The 17,302-nt window shown below is 54.0% G+C and overlaps 9 protein-coding genes across 9 annotated transcripts; 5 read left to right on the top strand and 4 right to left on the bottom strand.

Moving 5' to 3' along the window:
* Window positions 1-3,444: 3,444 nt before the first annotated feature.
* J4E93_009755 (uncharacterized protein) lies at window positions 3,445-3,807 on the bottom strand (the record flags this gene model as incomplete). Its single annotated transcript, XM_049347644.1, has 1 exon — window positions 3,445-3,807. The coding sequence occupies one exon, from the start codon at window positions 3,805-3,807 to the stop codon at window positions 3,445-3,447; it is 363 nt and encodes a 120-aa protein (XP_049195145.1).
* A 634-nt stretch (window positions 3,808-4,441) lies between these two features.
* On the top strand, window positions 4,442-5,561 carry J4E93_009754 (uncharacterized protein; the record flags this gene model as incomplete). The annotated part of the gene is made up of 2 exons (XM_049347643.1): window positions 4,442-5,422; window positions 5,472-5,561. The coding sequence occupies 2 exons, from the start codon at window positions 4,442-4,444 to the stop codon at window positions 5,559-5,561; spliced, it is 1,071 nt and encodes a 356-aa protein (XP_049195144.1).
* A 1,344-nt stretch (window positions 5,562-6,905) lies between these two features.
* On the top strand, window positions 6,906-7,874 carry J4E93_009753 (uncharacterized protein; the record flags this gene model as incomplete). Its single annotated transcript, XM_049347642.1, has 2 exons — window positions 6,906-6,913; window positions 6,989-7,874. The coding sequence occupies 2 exons, from the start codon at window positions 6,906-6,908 to the stop codon at window positions 7,872-7,874; spliced, it is 894 nt and encodes a 297-aa protein (XP_049195143.1).
* A 287-nt stretch (window positions 7,875-8,161) lies between these two features.
* On the bottom strand, window positions 8,162-9,759 carry J4E93_009752 (uncharacterized protein; the record flags this gene model as incomplete). Its single annotated transcript, XM_049347641.1, has 2 exons — window positions 8,162-9,606; window positions 9,681-9,759. 2 exons carry the CDS (start codon window positions 9,757-9,759, stop codon window positions 8,162-8,164), a joined length of 1,524 nt encoding a protein of 507 aa, XP_049195142.1.
* Window positions 9,760-10,187: 428 nt separating this feature from the next.
* J4E93_009751 (uncharacterized protein) lies at window positions 10,188-11,602 on the bottom strand (the record flags this gene model as incomplete). Its single annotated transcript, XM_049347640.1, has 2 exons — window positions 10,188-10,933; window positions 10,981-11,602. 2 exons carry the CDS (start codon window positions 11,600-11,602, stop codon window positions 10,188-10,190), a joined length of 1,368 nt encoding a protein of 455 aa, XP_049195141.1.
* Window positions 11,603-11,735: 133 nt separating this feature from the next.
* J4E93_009750 (uncharacterized protein) lies at window positions 11,736-13,510 on the top strand (the record flags this gene model as incomplete). Its single annotated transcript, XM_049347639.1, has 2 exons — window positions 11,736-11,831; window positions 11,879-13,510. The coding sequence occupies 2 exons, from the start codon at window positions 11,736-11,738 to the stop codon at window positions 13,508-13,510; spliced, it is 1,728 nt and encodes a 575-aa protein (XP_049195140.1).
* A 246-nt stretch (window positions 13,511-13,756) lies between these two features.
* On the bottom strand, window positions 13,757-14,563 carry J4E93_009749 (uncharacterized protein; the record flags this gene model as incomplete). Its single annotated transcript, XM_049347638.1, has 1 exon — window positions 13,757-14,563. One exon carries the CDS (start codon window positions 14,561-14,563, stop codon window positions 13,757-13,759), a length of 807 nt encoding a protein of 268 aa, XP_049195139.1.
* A 254-nt stretch (window positions 14,564-14,817) lies between these two features.
* Window positions 14,818-15,502, top strand: J4E93_009748 (uncharacterized protein; the record flags this gene model as incomplete). The annotated part of the gene is made up of 2 exons (XM_049347637.1): window positions 14,818-14,902; window positions 14,961-15,502. The coding sequence occupies 2 exons, from the start codon at window positions 14,818-14,820 to the stop codon at window positions 15,500-15,502; spliced, it is 627 nt and encodes a 208-aa protein (XP_049195138.1).
* A 237-nt stretch (window positions 15,503-15,739) lies between these two features.
* On the top strand, window positions 15,740-16,888 carry RRI1 (COP9 signalosome catalytic subunit rri1; the record flags this gene model as incomplete). The annotated part of the gene is made up of 2 exons (XM_049347636.1): window positions 15,740-15,764; window positions 15,852-16,888. 2 exons carry the CDS (start codon window positions 15,740-15,742, stop codon window positions 16,886-16,888), a joined length of 1,062 nt encoding a protein of 353 aa, XP_049195137.1.
* Between the last annotated feature and the right edge of the window lie 414 nt (window positions 16,889-17,302).

Here is a 17,302-nt window from a genome sequence, read left to right as displayed (position 1 = left end):
TTGATGTGTGCCTGCTCGTATTGGAAAGACGCAAAAGGTCACGCACATGTGCGTGAATGCTCCGAGTGCGTAACGAGGGAGAGGGCTCTCACGATTTGGGCATTCAATCGGTGAAGGGAGACATTCCCTTCTACCTCTCGTTGTCCACCGCAGCACTCTAAACCTCAACTCCTATCTAACTCCCCTCTATCTATACTCCCCCACCACAACAAACCACCCACCACCAAACCCCCCTCACAACACCAACCATGCCCCTCATCCTCAAAATCCCCCCCTACTACCGAACCAGCTCCTACGTCCTCCTCTACAACCGCCACCCCACCACAACAGCCCAATACATCATCTTGACCCCCGCCTCCTCAGAAACCCTCACTGCCCGCAACGCCGCCATCGCAAAAGACTGTGCGGCATGGGGCTGGCGCCTCTACAATACCCAACGCTCTCTCCCTAGAATGGAAAAGTGGTTCACAAAATACGAAAAACTTGCCAGAAAGAACACCTGGGACGACGATATCTGGATCATCTGGCAGAGAGAACATGGAATTCGGATCGCAGGGGAAGATGAGAGGAAGAAAGCCGAGGCGGCGGCGGCGGATGGGAAGAAGGGGCTGGGACTGGGAAGTGTGGTAAGGGGTGTGAAGAAAGCGCATTGGGAATTCTTTGGTAAGGAGGAGTGGATTGGTATTGACGAACGCAGGTTGAGAGAGAAGGAGGCGGGGAGAGAGGAGAAGAGGATGAGGGAGTGGGTTGAGGAGCAGATGAAGGGGAGGGGGATGGAGGGGAGGGATCCTTTTTCGGATGAGTTTGAGGTTATTGGGGATGATGAGGGGGAGGAGGAGGAGGGGTATGTGAAGGATGTCGGGGGAGAGATGAGAGAAGGTGGTGCTGACGGTGCTGATGCGGAGGTGATGACAGGTAGAGAGAGTGAGGGTGAGGGGTTGACTGCGGTGGTGCTTCCGAGGCATGCTTGGTTAGCGAAAGGATGAGGTTTGTTGGAGGATGATGGGTGATAGCCAATGCCGTGATAATCTTATGTTACAATACCCTTTTTAATGTAGAATGACGATGTGGTCGATGAGGCGATTGCTTACTATGTGCAGTAAGCGTCCAATTCGCCTCCCAAACGCTCAGCTAGACGCAGCAGCAATCACTTGGCGAGGCTGAAGATAGATCAACAGACAAACGAGGCCGGTATAAGCGTTAGCGAATTATCGCGACGTCCGATGCGATTGTGTCTGGCGATGACGCACCTTGCACGGCACTCGCGGGTCTGTCCGTGGATCCACAACACTCAACGTCATATGCATGCGCCAATGAAGCCGGAGTTTTCAGAAGACCCTAAGCCTATCCGCAGCGAAGCACGCGACCTCATACCTAAACGAGCGTCACCAAAACAGGACACGAAGCCTGCATCATAAAATCTTCTGCTATAACCGTTGTTCTGAAATACGCAATAGTCTGTTGAAAAAACGACTTATTGACACATCTTCCACCAACGACTTCGACCGCGAATTGAGTGTCGCGCTCATCTCCAGTCAACCCATTATCGACAACATGGCCGTACTAGCAGACGTCGCCTCGAAAGTTAAAAACACGCGCCTCGTTCCACCCACCGAAGACGAACTATCCGCGTCCAAAGAAATTAATCAAGATACATCTCCCTCTCAAAAGCAAAAGGGACAACGGCCACTCCTCGAAATAACTTCCTACGACCGCTTCACACCACCGTCGCCTGTGCCAGACTTAGAATACGACTGCCGTGTGACCGAGAACCCATCCCGCCAAATACGAAAGACATGCACGGGCCTCGACTCGTCCCTACAAAAAGAGCTGATGCAGCGCGAGTCGTTTAGTGATACGGTGGCTCGTGCCGAGGAGGATATAAAACGGCTTATGGAAATCAAGGACGTGAGAGCTAGTAGGGAAGACGAAGTTGCGGTCGTACGAGTGGGGTGTCTGTGTGGGAGTGGACATCATAGGAGTGTGGCTTTTGCGGAGCAACTGGGGAAAGTGGAGTGGAGTGGGGATGGGAGGTGGGAGGTTAGGGTTGAGCATAGGGATTTGACGAGGGCGGTGGAGGAGATGAAGAGGGTGAGGGGGGAGGAGGATGGGGAGGGAGAGGGTTAGACGGGGATGGAAGGAAGGGGCTGGGCAACCATCAGATATGACATGGAAGTGTGTAGACATTTGAATTCATCTGTGCAAGACATACCCAGGCGTTGATCACAACACACTCCGTCGACATTTTGCTCGCCCAGCTCCATCTCCCATGCAACTTCTTTCTTTCAATGAACTCACACGCCTTAGATCATTTGCATGTAACACACTTTCCTTCGTGGGCCAGTCATTCGCGACACCCCCCACCGACTGCACTCCTGCCACGTCGTAATCCAGGTGGTGTAGTCGTTGATCCATGCGCGCGCCTCTTTCCTACCCCGGGCTTAACCCAGTTGTGTCCAATAACTTCCTCGTCGAGAGATCTTCCTGCCGACTGCGGCGCATATCTTGAGGGACCTTTTTCGGCGGCTCTGTAGCCATCTTTCTTACCTGAAGGAGTCGTGTGGAGCTGCTCGTCGGATAAAGGACCTGCCGCAGTGCGTTGGACATGGTTTGCTACGTAGCCGGGGGCGGACTGGGTTTCGTCATGAGACATTGGTGGATGCTGTGCGGCAGTGGAAAAATGTAACTTCAGTCGTCGAACACATGACTCGAACGTTGGCTTGTCGTTGGGTGGCGCTTGGTCTTGTGACTGGACGACCTCGTCTTGAGACATCGCTGGATGCTTTACGGTAGTAGGGGCATGTGAGTTTACTCGTCGAACAAATGACCCGAACGTTGGCTTGTCGTCGGGTGGCGTTTGGCCTTGTGACGGAAGGGCCTCGTCTTGATAGTACAGACCATCTGTTTTGTTGAAGAGAGCACCCGGAGGTGCTAGTTCGGGGATATCCGCCCGCCAGTTTACGATGGTAGAAAGCGAAACGACTGTTATCCTGCATGCCACGGCTGAGGGCGTAGTTGCATAGCGATACTTCACTATCCTTCCCGGCGAATCTACCCGGTACTCGCGGTAGAAGGCCTCCATGGGTATATCGATGGAAACGGGGTCGAAGGGAATGAAGTTGATAGACGGCCTTGGTGGTAGCTGCTGACTGGGCAGATACTCCGATGGGTCGCAAAGTGAGGGCATTTTCGGATTGGCGCAACAGTACGCTGTTGTGTTTTGTGATAAAAAGGGAACTGTAAATGGATAGCGCCTCCGTTGAGACTAAAGAATGTAAAAGCAGTATGATGTGGTCGTCAAGTGTGTTGGTTTACAAGTGCAGAAGGGTTGGTGTTGATTATTTACTACTTGATTTAGCAAGGCCCAAGAACGAGAAGGTGAGAACGTACCAAACATGGCGATCGGTGATGAGGGCTGTGACTACTATGTAGACCCACGAACTATCAGAGTGCACCTTCCTCTCGATCTATGATCTTGGGCAACACAATCTCATCTATGTCATGCTCCGCCAAATGTTCGACTGCAGCTTCAGTTGACAGTCGTTCGCCCTCCTTCAGCGGGTCAAGTCCTTCCTTCGGCTTGATCCGCCGCTCGAGCTCCTCCATCCAGTAGGCTTCAAGTTGACCGCGACGTCTGTCGGACAGGAATTGCTCATCCTCGTCTTGCCGCAACGCCTTGCAGAATGCATCACAGAAGGGTCGTGATTCGCACTCCCACTCGAAGATCTTGAAACAATCCATGTAGATCCTCGGATCGTTGGTGATGTAGGGTTGCAGGACACCGGGCACATAGATGATGTACGGCATCGTAACTTTCGGTAGGAGTAGTAATGGTTATTGTAGTTAGTAGGTGTAGCTTTGTCAGTGAGATACCTTGCGGCCTTTTTGATTGCTAGAAGGTCAGCGTAGACGAGTGAAATTAATTGACTGCTAAAGTGAGAGTACTATTAGTGAGAACGACGAAGATCGGAAATTACGTGTCGGCGTCGAGTGAGTCTGGCTCTTCAGGTAGTGTACAGTCACAGCGGAAAGTGAGTTTGGTCAACGTATCGTAACATAGTGGGCCACGATCATCGTCACGGGTAAGTGGTATCCGATTATTGCAGATTCGCAGCAAACGGAGCATTACACAAACCGCGTGATATGAAAGCAGTGAAGGCGATTGCGGATGGATCCTTGCCATGGTGTTGAAGTGGGTAAAAGCAGTCGTCTGACAGTCTCTGAAGTCGATCGCAGCAAAACGTAAGATTAATACAGCAAGACTCATGCAGCAGTGTAAAATTATGGCAAGAGTGGTCTGGCGCGTCGAAGGGTGAACGCCTGGGGAGGGATGACGAGCTAGCCCCCCAATCTTGGCGAATGACTCAATCGCGAAGCACCCCTCCAAAATGTTGCAGGCCAAAAAGTTGACGCGAACGACACGCTGCAACCAACCGCCAAGATGAGCACCGAATCAGGAGTCAAGACACAGTCGACGTTCGACATCGTAGCGACATACCGGCGTATCCTCAAAGATGACCCGGAACTCACCATGCCCGTCGCGGCCATCGAGGCGCTCGTAGAAGCCATCGCGCAGAGCTCCGTCTCGACTGTCGCAGAGACACTCGACCTGCTCGAACGCCATACCGCCGCCCTCAAGGCCTCCATAGCGAACCCAATTTCCCTCTCCGCCGGCACAGATCTCTTCCAGCGCTACCTCATCACGACGCTCAACCGCCCGGCGAGCCTGAACCTCGGCCCCGACGACGACTTCCGCGCGATACGCAACCACCTCCTCTCCAACGGCAAGCTGTTTGTGGACCGCGCGAAACAGAGCAGGGAGAAGATCGCGAGCTTCGGCAAGCACTTCATCCGCGACGGCGGCACGGTGCTCACAAATGGTGGATCGCGAGTAGTGGGCGCGCTACTACGAAGGGCCGCCGAGTCGAGCACTCTGCGCTTCAAGGTCATATACGTCCTGCCCTCGTCAAGCTCGTCAGACGCGAAAGAGGGCCTCCAGACCGTCGCCGACCTCCGAGAGCACAACGTGCCAGTCGCTACGATTCCAGACTCGGCCGTCGCCTACTCACTCGGCAAGGTCGACATGGTCATTGTCGGAGCCGAAGGCGTCGTCGAGAACGGCGGCATCATATCGCGCATGGGCACGTACCAATTGGGCGTCCTGGCTAAGAGCAAAGGAAAGCCCTTCTACGTGGTCGCCGAGAGCCACAAGTTCGTCAGGCTGTATCCACTAAGCCAGTTCGATCTGCCCATTGAGCAGAAGGTACTCGATTTCAAAGTCGCAGAGGAACACAAGGAGGAACACAAGCCTAAGAGCGACGAAGAGCAGCGGAATGTCTTTGATGAAGCTATCGCAGATATGACTGCGAAGCAGGGGTCGACTGTCGCTCCGCTCGACGCTCATGACGCTGTCGACTTTACGGTACGCTCTGCTCACCTCAATCATGACTCCACTCGCTAACCTGAAATAGCCGCCCGACTTAATCTCTGGCATCATCACCGAGTCTGGTGTTCTCACTCCATCAGCCGTGTCAGAGGAGCTGATCAAGATATGGTTTTGAGCCCTCCCTGAGCATCAACTCCTCACCCCATACATAATACAAACACTCCATCGCGACGCACACAGCCGACATACAAGCGTTTGACGAATGCTCACTTCCGTGATAGGAATTATGTGGAAAGCGACTCTGTGACTCTGCAACCTTCACGCCTTCGCCGTAATCGGCGCATCACGTCCTGAGACTGCGAACCGCGCGTTACAGGATATCGCGTACCTCAAAACCTCGCTCCAGAGCGTCTGGAAGCTGGCTCTATCGCATAAGGGGACTGAAGAACGAGGGAACGGCCAACGATAACGACGTCCCGTGGAACGGTGTTGCGCCGACGAAAACAGCATATGATACCCAATAGACATATTCAATGGCAACATGCTTCGACCTGTTGCATTCAAGAACCGCCGTCCTGGTAATGACATATCTGGAGTGTGAAAATACTGAGCGTGAAGTGTGGGAAAATGTTGACATCAGTAGCCAGTTACCTCGACGATGAATGCACCCAACAGCGTACAAAGCCTCATGACATCTGCTAATTTCTCACCACCACACGACGCTTGTAGAAGATGCCATATTTAGTCCAACCACCCGCGCGATCCGTCGAAGCTTGCGACCCGCTGTTCACCTACGTACTTGACGACCCCACCCCCTCTGAAATATGTATACTCAAGGACCTTTAGGAACGGGGCTGGGGAGTCTCCGTGCATTTCCACGATGATACGGCTTATCTCAATTCTACAAAAGAGATCGAAAAGGCGATCAAAACGATACGGCGCAGGACGCAGATGATACATGGGGATATGGTTGGGGACAGTCCCAGGTTGTCTCTCGAGGAAATGTGGCAAAGGGAGATGACTAAAATGTCGGAACAAGAACTACGCGACATCAACGCGAAGGAGGAAGTTAACGATGCAGCAAGCATAATGTGGCGGATGACAGATCAGAGAGCTTGGGTGCGTTGGGCTGATGAGGAGGCTGGGCTGGAGGCTGAGAGCCCTAACGTAAGCGATTCTCTGATATAGAGATATCAGGAAGAGACCAAAATATGCAACTGATGAACCCAGACAGGTAGACCAAGCCACCGATAAACAGTCCTACTTGTCGCACGCTCTGAGACTGGAAGACAATGAGGACTCAGTCATCGACGTTCACGAAGGGCCTGCTGGCAGCCCCAGGACGAGCATTTATACTTACAACGCATCCCGCTTTATTGAAGAACGCGAACCCGACTGGCACGCAATTCTACCACGTCGCTCTAACCAACGCGCTGCTCATCAGCCTGCAGGTCAGGCAGACTCATCATCCTCTATTTCTTCCACACTTTCTACTTCTCCAGAAGCCCCAGTCGGTCTCATGGGCATGTCCGGATACTGGTGTCCGCCCGTTTTTCATGCCCGGTCGCAAAAGAACTCTCAATCTCAATCCATCGCACCAAGCGCTGTGCTTCCATTACGAGACTCGAAGGAGACTCGGAAGCTCAAGAAGAACGTTACACGCCGTGACTCAGAACCCTCGGTGGGGAAGTATCTGCCATTTGGGTTCGCTAGGCCCTTGTCTTGGGTGAAAGGAAAGCGCAACGCGAATGAAGGGGCCAGTGCAGATGCAGCCGCATGGGAGCAGCAACGTATTCAGGATCCGAACGACGCACAGATTACGGCACACGCTATTTCACGGGATAGCACACCTCCACCTCACCACATCACATCCGCCACCGCTCAATCAAAGAGTTCCTTTAGCCCCTATCAACGCACCACTCCCACGCAATCTGCCCCGAACATCCACCTACAAGACCATTCCCCCACTTCCCTTCAACCCTCACCACGTAACCCATCCCCCGCCTTCTCCACAACCTCCAGCCTCATCTTCCCCGGCCGAGAAATAACCCCCGCCGCCTACTTCGCGCGCACAAACCGCCCCCGAAAGAACCTCCAGCCGCGCCAGCTCACCCCACCACCAGGCCTAGAACCAGAAAAAGATCCCTACATGTGGCTCGCCTGGGACCGCGGCCGTAAAAGGCAGCAAGACAAGACTGATCGTATCCTAGGGGGCAAAGACAGTAGCTTGCATAGACAAGATAGCGGGAATGCGAGTTGGTATGATGGGTTTCAGAAGATGATGAAGGAGGAGGAAGCGAAGGCGACCAAGGAAGAGAAGAAAGCGAGGAAGAAAGAGGAGAAGGTGAGGAAGAGGGAGGAGAAGGAAGAGAGGATACGTAAGGAGGGTAGGGAGAAGGAAGAGAGGATACGGAAGGAGAATGAGGTTAGGGAGGCGCTGAGGAAAAAGGGGGATTTTGCTGGTGGGTACTTGCCGAGGTATGTGTGATTTTTTTTACTTATGTGGATTGTGTAGGCATATTTAATACTTGGGCTGGTTGATGCGAGGGGGCGGGAGGGGGATGGGGGAGCGGTGGGTTGGACTGGGTTGTGGGGTCTTGGTTGGGAGTTTGGAGGAGTGTGACACTGGGACGATATTTACGAGCTTATGTGTCTACGATGGCTTCTTCAGTTGTTCTTATCTCATGTATTTATGGATGTTCAGTGTTATCCCCAGAAGTGCATTGTAGACAATAACACAGCTCCATTGTATTTCCCACATTCCTTACCAAAGTCTCACCACCCGCCCTCTCTGGCCAGTACATCCCAACCAACAAGTCGCCAAATCTCCTCTTTATACCACGTCTCCACATCTTTGTCGTCGATCTTAGCCACATTCTGTAGGGAGCTTAGCCGCATGGCTGGCAACGGCTTCGTGAGAACATCCAGAAACTCATCGTTCGTATTGTTTCCATACATGCATGCAACGAGTGTTCGTTGCAAGCGGTCTTTTGCTAGCGGGTTCAAACGCGCCCGCGTATTCGTGACGGGACTCTTGGTGCTCAATGTACGGACCGGGCGATTTGAGGACGGGCTTGGGCGAGCATTATGGGGGTTCATGTGGCTGGGAGCTAGCCCCATGGCGCGTTCAAGTATCAATACGAGCGCTCTGACTTCAAGGCGGATTCCAAGGGTATCGCTATCCTGTCTCTTTTCCTCTGTTTCGTTTCTCGGCTCAGGTGGCGGTAGGATGTTGCCTTCGATGGACGTGCTGCGGTGCTGTCCAAATGTGAAGTAATACAATCTCTTGCCGACACGTTCGAACAGAACAAAAACGAAGCCATCGAAGATCTTCTGATGCACGGGATCGGTCTTCTCGAGGAATCCAAGGAAACTGATCAGCAAATGGGCGACTGCTCTAGCCGGCGGCGACTCTTTGATGATAGAAGGCGGCGTCTTGGTTTTCGTTTTCTTTGGCGAGGGTGGTTGCGACAAGAAAGTTTGCGCTGTCCTTCGCGCTGAAGCCTCGATTGATTGTAATCCGGCGTTGAACATATCTGCCACCTCGCAAACGATCAAACTCGCGAGGCGTGCGTCTGCTTTTGCCTCCATGAGTTTGTTGGTACCGACAAGTAATGACATGAAAGCTCTTGCGCAGACGGATAGAGCGATGGCAAAGTCGGATTTGTCTTGGTCCAACGACATGGCTTCCAGTGTCCTCCGCCCTCGACGCGACAGTTGCTCGTAGTTCTGAGCGACTATGCAGATGACTTTGCCGATACCCGAAGCGACTCTTACTAGATTGTGGCACAGTGTTTCGGCGTCCGGCTCGTCACTTCTGCACAGCGAGTGTGTAGTATACAACGCTTCCGTGAGATTCGAGCCGTCTTTACCGAGCACATCCAGGAAGTCCATATCATTATCGATGGTCTCCTGGGCAGCAGCGGCTGGTTGTAGACACTGTTTCTGTGCTTGTCTCGATGGCTTAGATCTCTTTGGTGATGCAGTCGGCGCCATCAGCATGCTTGTATCAACGTCAGGGACAGATCCGGAGAGGCTCGATAGTAGGTGGTTGGATCGCTCGAGTTTGACATTGACGCCCCGAAGCCTGCCGCATTCGTCCTCGGCCTGTTGACATCGCTCCTTCCAGTAGGCGACCTGATCAATGTAGCATTCGGAATCGTCCCGTTCCCTCGGGTCTGGGCCGGGCCTGATCTGAGCACGTAGTTCTAGGACGTAGTCTAACGACGGTTAGAAGGTGTGCATGATCTGGGTAGTTGTGAATTACCTCGTATTTGTATGTCTGCCGGCTTACTGCGAATGATGGCAAGGGCAAGCGCTATCTGCTGTTGAGACGGAAGAAAGGTCGAAAGGGAAGGTGCATTCTGCGTCATGATATGCGTGTGTGCGGTACCTGGGATGGGCAAGAAAACAAGCGCCAGTAAGAGACGACGAAGCGACGATTGGGGATATGTTGGCGGCGATTGCTGCGGTCGTCAAGAAAAACAGCCACAAAGTAGGAAGGCAAGGCATGGCCGGCAGAAGAAAGAAGGGTCGAGCTCTAAGCGCGCGTGTGTGAGGCAAGGAAGGAAGCATCCCCGTACGTGAGGTTGGAAAGAGCGGCCATCATTAAAGGCAGCCACTCCGCAACATCCCACGAGGACAGTCTGGGCTCGTAAACAGTGCTACCGCTTCATTGTCGCATTCAGTGCTCTTGTTGTACATATCATGCTGACAACTTGAACTTGCAGCTGCCAGGTCATCGTATTGTACATATGGCTTACATGACTACATGCACTCACTACGTGCAACCTCATCCACCTCACCGCATGCGCTCAGTGCGCCTCTTATAGGGCAGTGGCTCCACTCTCTTCCTCTTGAACTCTACAGCGATCTGATCCTTCAGACCATTACGCTCCATGACACCGGCCATGCTCTCGTCCCACTTCGTCCTGAACAACGTAGCGGTGATTGCGCTCAACTTGTTCGAATCGGCAAAGCTACGGAGGTTGAATCCCATGCGCTTGGCCTTGCTGACCTTGGTGACGTCGAGCGGCTGGTTGTCCTGCTGCTCGAAGACAAAGATACCTAGGCGGTGGTAAGGCGCTCCTTTGTGGGCCCAGGGTGCTAACCAGGGCAGTGCGATCTTCTTGGCACTGAGATCCTCTGTCTTTTGGTCCTCTTGGGCGATGCGCTGGAGTGGTATCGAGGTGCTGTTAGGCGAGATGGAGATGTTGGAGGCAATCAAGTGGCATCGGTAGGTGAAGCTGTCCTTCTCTGGGACTGGTACATCTGCGTCTACTACGACTACAGTGACGAGCTTCTCACCAGGTGTGAAGGTCTGAACATTAAGTCGAGGCATCTTTTCGCTGATGGCGGAGTCTACGAAGTCCCCGGGCGCGACTGGCTTTCGTCCGAAGCCAAGATCGATGTCTGCAACCAAGTCGAGAGATGGGAGAAGATCGGGAATGATGGCAAGTTGCGTAACGCGTTGTTCGAGCACGAGACGCTTGTACTGGCGCCACTTTCGGTCGGCAAGATAGCGGTAGATGGGCTTGTTCATGTCACCTTCGAAAATCAGTCACGTTGGCAGAAAGCAGATCGACATAACCTACCCTGTCCGTCCTCAAACTTCCGCTTCACAACTGGATCGTTGATGTCCGCCAGGATGATCAGGTCATTCAGGTGCTTCCTCATGCTCCGCAGTCTGTGCTCCTTGGCTGCTGGGCCTCCACTGATGCTTGCGTCTTGCGCCATTAGGTTCTTTATCCGCTCCTGCTGAACCTTGATTTCCTTAATCTTCTCCTGCCTGTCTTCCAACAAGACCTTTCTCGCCTCCTGGAAACATTGGTACGGCAGCTGTTCGAATGGGACCTCGTCGGTCTTTTGCAGGGTCGACCGACGAAGGGCGGCACGGCGACGACGGGAACCAACGGGCTGCACATGTTCTCTCCGCAGCAATCGGCGCTCCTGCTTCTTGTTCTCCACCATCTGGGGGTCTAGCGTACCCCATTTCTGCATGTATTCCGGGGTATCTTGGGAGCCGGCCTTTTGAGCAGCGCCTTCCGGAGGGTTCGACGGCGGTGGAGGGGGAGTCGCATTCGTGGGTTGTGTCTGCACCTCTTCACGGACGGCCGCCGAGGTGGAGAGGAGTCGGCGGGTGCCATTGGCGCTTGGTAGTTGTCGCACGCATCTCAGACACGCGCTGAATTGGCGCAGGGTGGGCGTGGAGGCCATGGTGTTGATGGTCTCGACGATGTTCGAGAGTGATGGTGCCGCTGGAAAATGTGGTGATGATCCACACTAGCGCTTTTCGTAGACCTCCGCCTCCAACTCCGACGACTGGAACAATTGCACCACCACGACCGGCATGGCTTCCACGAGGATATCCGCGCCCATGCGTGGCGCCACACACCAATTGAGAAGGCTGTCGGTGCGGCCAAATGCGCTGTGCACGCGCTGTGCCGTATGTTACCTCGCCGTCACTGTATGCGACATGCTAACGTCGTCAAGAAATCTCTATGCACGCCCACCACCCGCTCAATCACCACATCTGCATCCTCTCAGGCGACATTCGCTTCCATAAGTACTCCCAAATCCGGACCCGGATATGTTCCCGTCAAACCTCTTGAAGAGCAGTCTGTGCTTGCGACCATCCATCGATTCCCCTCCCTCGAACCGCTCCGATTCGAACAATACCCTGCAAACCATCTCTACCTACCCACCCGACGAGACATATTACACCGCGCGGTCGTTTACGAGGGCGATAGTACACGGTTAGGTACTGCTTCCACCAAGACTAGGTATGAAGTCAGAGGTTCCCGCAGGAAGGTTAGACCGCAAAAGGGAACGGGTCGCGCTCGTCTGGGAGACAAAAAGTCGCCCATGCTGAGGGGTGGAGGTGTCGCATTTGGTCCCAAGCCTCGCGACTTCGCAACTGAGCTGCCCAAGAAGATCTACGACCTCGCATGGCGGACAGCACTGTCATATCGGTTCCGAAAAGGCGAGCTGATCATCGTGGACAACGCAATGGAGATTGAGAGCCCGTCTGTGAGGTTACTAGGTGACACCCTCAAGTACCACGAGAAGCTGCTGGGCAGGGGCAGGAGCTTGATGGTAACACTGGAAGAGCGACCCTTACTAGAGCAAGCATTGGCGGAGATGGATCGCGGCGAGCAGACACTCACATGGGAAGAAATCGACGTCAAGAACCTCCTCGAGCTGTCTCGCGTCATCATCGAGCGCGACGCCCTGCACAACATCCTTCTCTCCCACGAGGAAGATCTCACACACAAGGCCCTCCAGCCCTGGCACAAGAGCCTCATCCGATCATCGCCTCCCACGGAGCTCGAATCGACCATCGGCTGGGAAGAATTCCGCGAACTCTCCCTCTCCGAACCCAAGGAAAAGGACACCATCCGCGCTGACATCTACGAGAACGTAGCCGGAACACGCTACGCCTACGCCGAGTCCCTCCCCCAAGGACCCAAGCGCAACGAACTCACCGTATCCGCCTACAACCTCCTCGCCGAAGCCAAAGAACTGCAATTCGCTGAACGAACCGGCCACTCTTTCGCCGACTACCTCGCCGACCCCAACACCGAACTCTTCCCTCGTCTGCAGATGCTCACCTACCAAATCAACACAAAGCAAGACCTCGCCGGCCCCGGCGGCACTCTGGAAACCTCGCCCGTAAAATCTGAAGAACTCATGATCGAGGTCCGTGAGCTCGAAGTGCAGAAACATGAGGTAGAGTACGAAGCCGCACTGCTCGCAGCCCAAATTCACGAGCACCGCTCCGCAGCCTTGCGTCTAGCCGGTAACGAAGCGAGCGCGGATGAGCAGCTTGAACTAGCCAGTGATCAGAGGACTTATGTCTCGGACGCTGAGCTGTTGATTCTGGAGGCTAAGCTTGAGGTAGCGAGGCAAAAGAACACTGTTGCTTCGCTCAAGCGCGATGTTGCTGGCCAGAAGAAAGCCAGGGAAGAGATGAGGGTGTGTGAGCAGGTGCTCGAGGCTAAGAGGGCGGAGGTGGCAGCTGAGACTGCGGAGCTTGAGGCTGGTGAGGATGAGGTGCCAGAGGTTGATGTTGCGACTGGGGTCGAGACGAGGGCTGAGCCGGTTAAGGAGGAGAAGAGGATATGAAAGTTTTGATGATCGTGTTTACTGTACAGTGTATCTATAGATGTTCATGAATCGTTGTACCACGTGTTGGTGGGTTGTGTTGTACAGTATACTACATGGCACGGAAAATGCTCACGTGCTTCTCCCTTACCATACCTTCTTGCATCTTCAGCCCACATCCCCATCATCCGCGGCTCGGCATTTGCCTCAGGAGCACGTGGCGACGGTTTCCCTAGGTTTGCTTGTCCGTATCATCTCGACGTTCTCTCAAGCCGCCTCATCATCACCCTCCTTCTTCTCCACCTTCTTGCCTTCATACATAACCGTCATAATCCCGCCAACCTCTCCCTCCCTCTTAGTCTCCCTCGCCCCCTTACACTCCGCCACCGCATTCTCAATCGCCTTGAAAACGGCATTCGCTTCTTGCTCCGTCGCCTTCCTACCATGCTTCTTCGGCCCGAGCGTAACCTCAACTTTACGCCCCTCCTTCAGAAACTTCTTCATAGCCACCAGCCTGTGCTTCAGATCGCCCGCGGCTATCGCCCAGTTCAGTTCCAGCGACTTTGTAGCAGGTCCTGTGCCCTGGCCCTTGGCTTGCCGTCGGAGCGTCTCGAGTTTCTTTTGGTGTTGTGCGCGGAGGTCGATTTTGGAAATGACGCGGCAGGTGGGTAGGCTGTTTGGGTCTAGGTTTCCTTCTTCGTCGTATTTTCCGGGCGTCATTTGTACGAGGTGGTGGGTGACTTTGTTGAAACTTGTCAAGGCTTCGTCGAGAGGGACGCTGTTGTGGAAAACGCCCTGTTCGTCTACGAGGTTGATTATGTCGGCTTCGATGGCGCTGTCGATGACGTAGTAGTCGGAGATGGCATGTCGGCGTGTGTCTTTTGTGTATTTTATGCCGCGGGTGGAGGTTCGGCTCGTGAGACTGGGCGTGGACGAGGAGAGGGAGGTGGGAGACGATGTCGGCGCAAATGCTGGGGCGTACAGAAGTGGGATGGATGTTGTGTTGCGCAGGTTTGGAGCGATGAAGACACGGTAGAGGGCCCGTGAGGTGCCGGATATGTGCGTTGGCGGCATCTTGAGTAATTGACGTTAGATCGTGAAGTTCAATTGAACAGGGGAGAAGTTTGACTTTGTTGCTGCAACATGCGATATTCAAGACCGAAGCTTCCCGATATCGACGCTAGCAGGGGTCGAGTCGAATCGGAGCAGTGACGACCTCCGCAATCGTCCATGGTGACCATCTTCAGCCTGCTCACGTAGCAAACCACCATGACAGCGATAGAGACGCCTTGCACACTCCGTGATCTCGCGCAACCTTACCTACCGCCATGAGTAGTTCTCTGGCGGAATATTTGTCTGCACTCGATGCGCGTGACGCGAGAGAGAAGGCGCATGAGCAGTACATCAACGCCTGTATGTTATCTGCCCATGCGAGACGCGCAGTGCTACGAGATGATGCTGATGTCCATAGATACCAGGCTCGCCGACAATACTGCACAGCTGTCAACCCAGACAGCCTCCGCGGAGGAGCCCACACCCGCAGCCAGCGCATCTACCAAAGCCATCCCGTCAAAGGGCAAGGGCGCAGCGACAACCGATGTATCCTCTCCGTCCGCTGTCGCGCAACTCCGCTCCGAACTAGCCATCACTCAGCGCACGCGTGGTGACCTCGAAACGCAACTGAGTACTCTGACTGTTGAGCTCAGCGCCCTCAAAGCCTCAGACACACAACAGAAACAGCGCATAGAACAACTTGAGAAGGCGCGAACAGCACTGGAAAGGCGGGGCAAGGACAGAGCGGAGGAGCTCAAGGGCAAGGGGAGACTTGTAGAGGAGGTGCACGATGAGATGGTTGCGCTGAACCTGCAACTCAACATGGCGGAGCAGGAAAAGGAGAAACTGCGCAAGGAGAATGAGGAGTTGACTAAGCGGTGGGTCAAGAAGATGGAGGATGAGGCGCGGAGGATGAATGAGAAGTCCGGGTGGGAAGATCAGTCGCGGCGGAAGAAGTAGCTGATGGACCACCCTGGCGTCACACTTATTCTCTTTTGTTGGCCATAAGCGATATGAAGCTCAGCGTTTAGCGCAATAGACTGTTTTCACTTCATGTCACCCTCCTGTGGACTGCCCGCTTGCTCGCTGATGCCTTGTATCTCTTGGCGCTAGAGCTCCCCGCCGCAAGCATACAGCTCCCTCGCCTCCCCACCAAAACACCAAACTCACCCAAACAAGCCTCCGCTGTCTTCAACTATGGGGACCGCATTGAAGACCTGGGGTAAGATTAATCCTGCTATTGTCGGAACATAACCATCTTTGAACTTGAATACCCCGCATACCATTGCACCGCTAACCAACATCTCAGAGCTCGAGAACTCCGTCAAGCTCGTCGACCCCAGCAAAGACGCCCTCTACAACTACTCAGCCCCCGCCCAGAAAGCCATCAACGACGCGCACCCATGGCGAACCGACCCCAACTACTTCACCTCGGTCCGCATCTCGGCCATCGCCCTCCTCAAGATGGTCATGCACGCGCGCTCGGGCGGCTCAATCGAAGTCATGGGCCTAATGCTAGGCAAGATTGAAGCACACACATTCGTCGTCACCGACGCATTCCGGTTACCAGTCGAAGGCACAGAGACCCGAGTCAACGCACAAGACGAGGCAAACGAGTACATGGTAGAGTTCCTGCAGCGCGCACGAGAACAGGGCCAGATGGAGAACGCCGTCGGCTGGTACCACTCACATCCCGGCTATGGCTGCTGGCTCTCAGGTATCGACGTCAACACACAGAAGACGCAGCAAATGTTCCAGGACCCCTTCTGCGCCATCGTCATTGACCCCGACCGAACCGTCTCCGCGGGTAAAGTCGAAATCGGCGCTTTCCGCACATACTCCACAGAGTACGTCGAGAACCAAGCGAAAGCGGGTGGTGGCTCCAAGAACGTGAGTGGCGCAGAAAGCGACGGCTTCGAAACTATTCCACTAGGCAAGATCGAGGACTTTGGTGCACATGCCAACCACTACTACTCCCTAGAAGTCTCGCACTACAAGTCCTCGCTCGACGCCAAACTGCTAGAAGCGCTGTGGAACAAGTACTGGGTACAAACACTCTCCTCATCCCCCCTTATCTCCAACCGCGACTACGGCACCAAGCAGATCTCCGACCTCGCCCGCAAAATGCAGCAGGAAAACAACGCCAGTAAGCGCTTCAAGGGCGGCGCGGGATACGCGTCGAACAACGAGAGCAAGAACCAGTTGACTAAACTGGGTGCGGCGGGTAGCAAGATTGCACGAGAAGAGGACATGGGGCTGTTGGCGGCCAAGGTTAAGGATAAGGTGTTTGGGCTTGCGGATGGCGGCGAGGTTAAGAGCCAGGAGGTTGAGATGGAGACTTCTTAGATGAAGCAGTATGATGGGCTTGTGGAAAGCATGACATGGCATGGCAAGGCGTTTGTGGCGCAGGCGTAAATCAAATAAATCAGGGTATGGGATGATATCACGAAATGGAATCAATGAGTTCATCGTCGTATTGCATGAATACTAAAGCCTCGTACAAGGGAGAACGTGAACGGGCTTGGAGTCTACACTAGGACAATGATAAACAAATGAGAAGACTTAGCGTTGGTGTAGGCTTCACACTGATTGGTGTTAACGTAGTGATACTCTACAGCCGAACATATGAATAGATACATTCTCTCCTCCTTCTTGCCCCTGATAATCCCTATAACTACCAGCAACCTAGACATATCAATATCAACAGCAGTCGGATCCAGCATCCACGCAAAACTTCCAGAACGACTTCCAACATGAGCT

This window comes from Alternaria ventricosa (assembly GCF_023758065.1).
Source record: "Alternaria ventricosa strain BMP 2768 chromosome Unknown scaffold_24, whole genome shotgun sequence".
Lineage (NCBI taxonomy): Eukaryota > Fungi > Ascomycota > Dothideomycetes > Pleosporales > Pleosporaceae > Alternaria > Alternaria ventricosa.
This window is presented reverse-complemented; position numbering and strand designations above follow the sequence as displayed.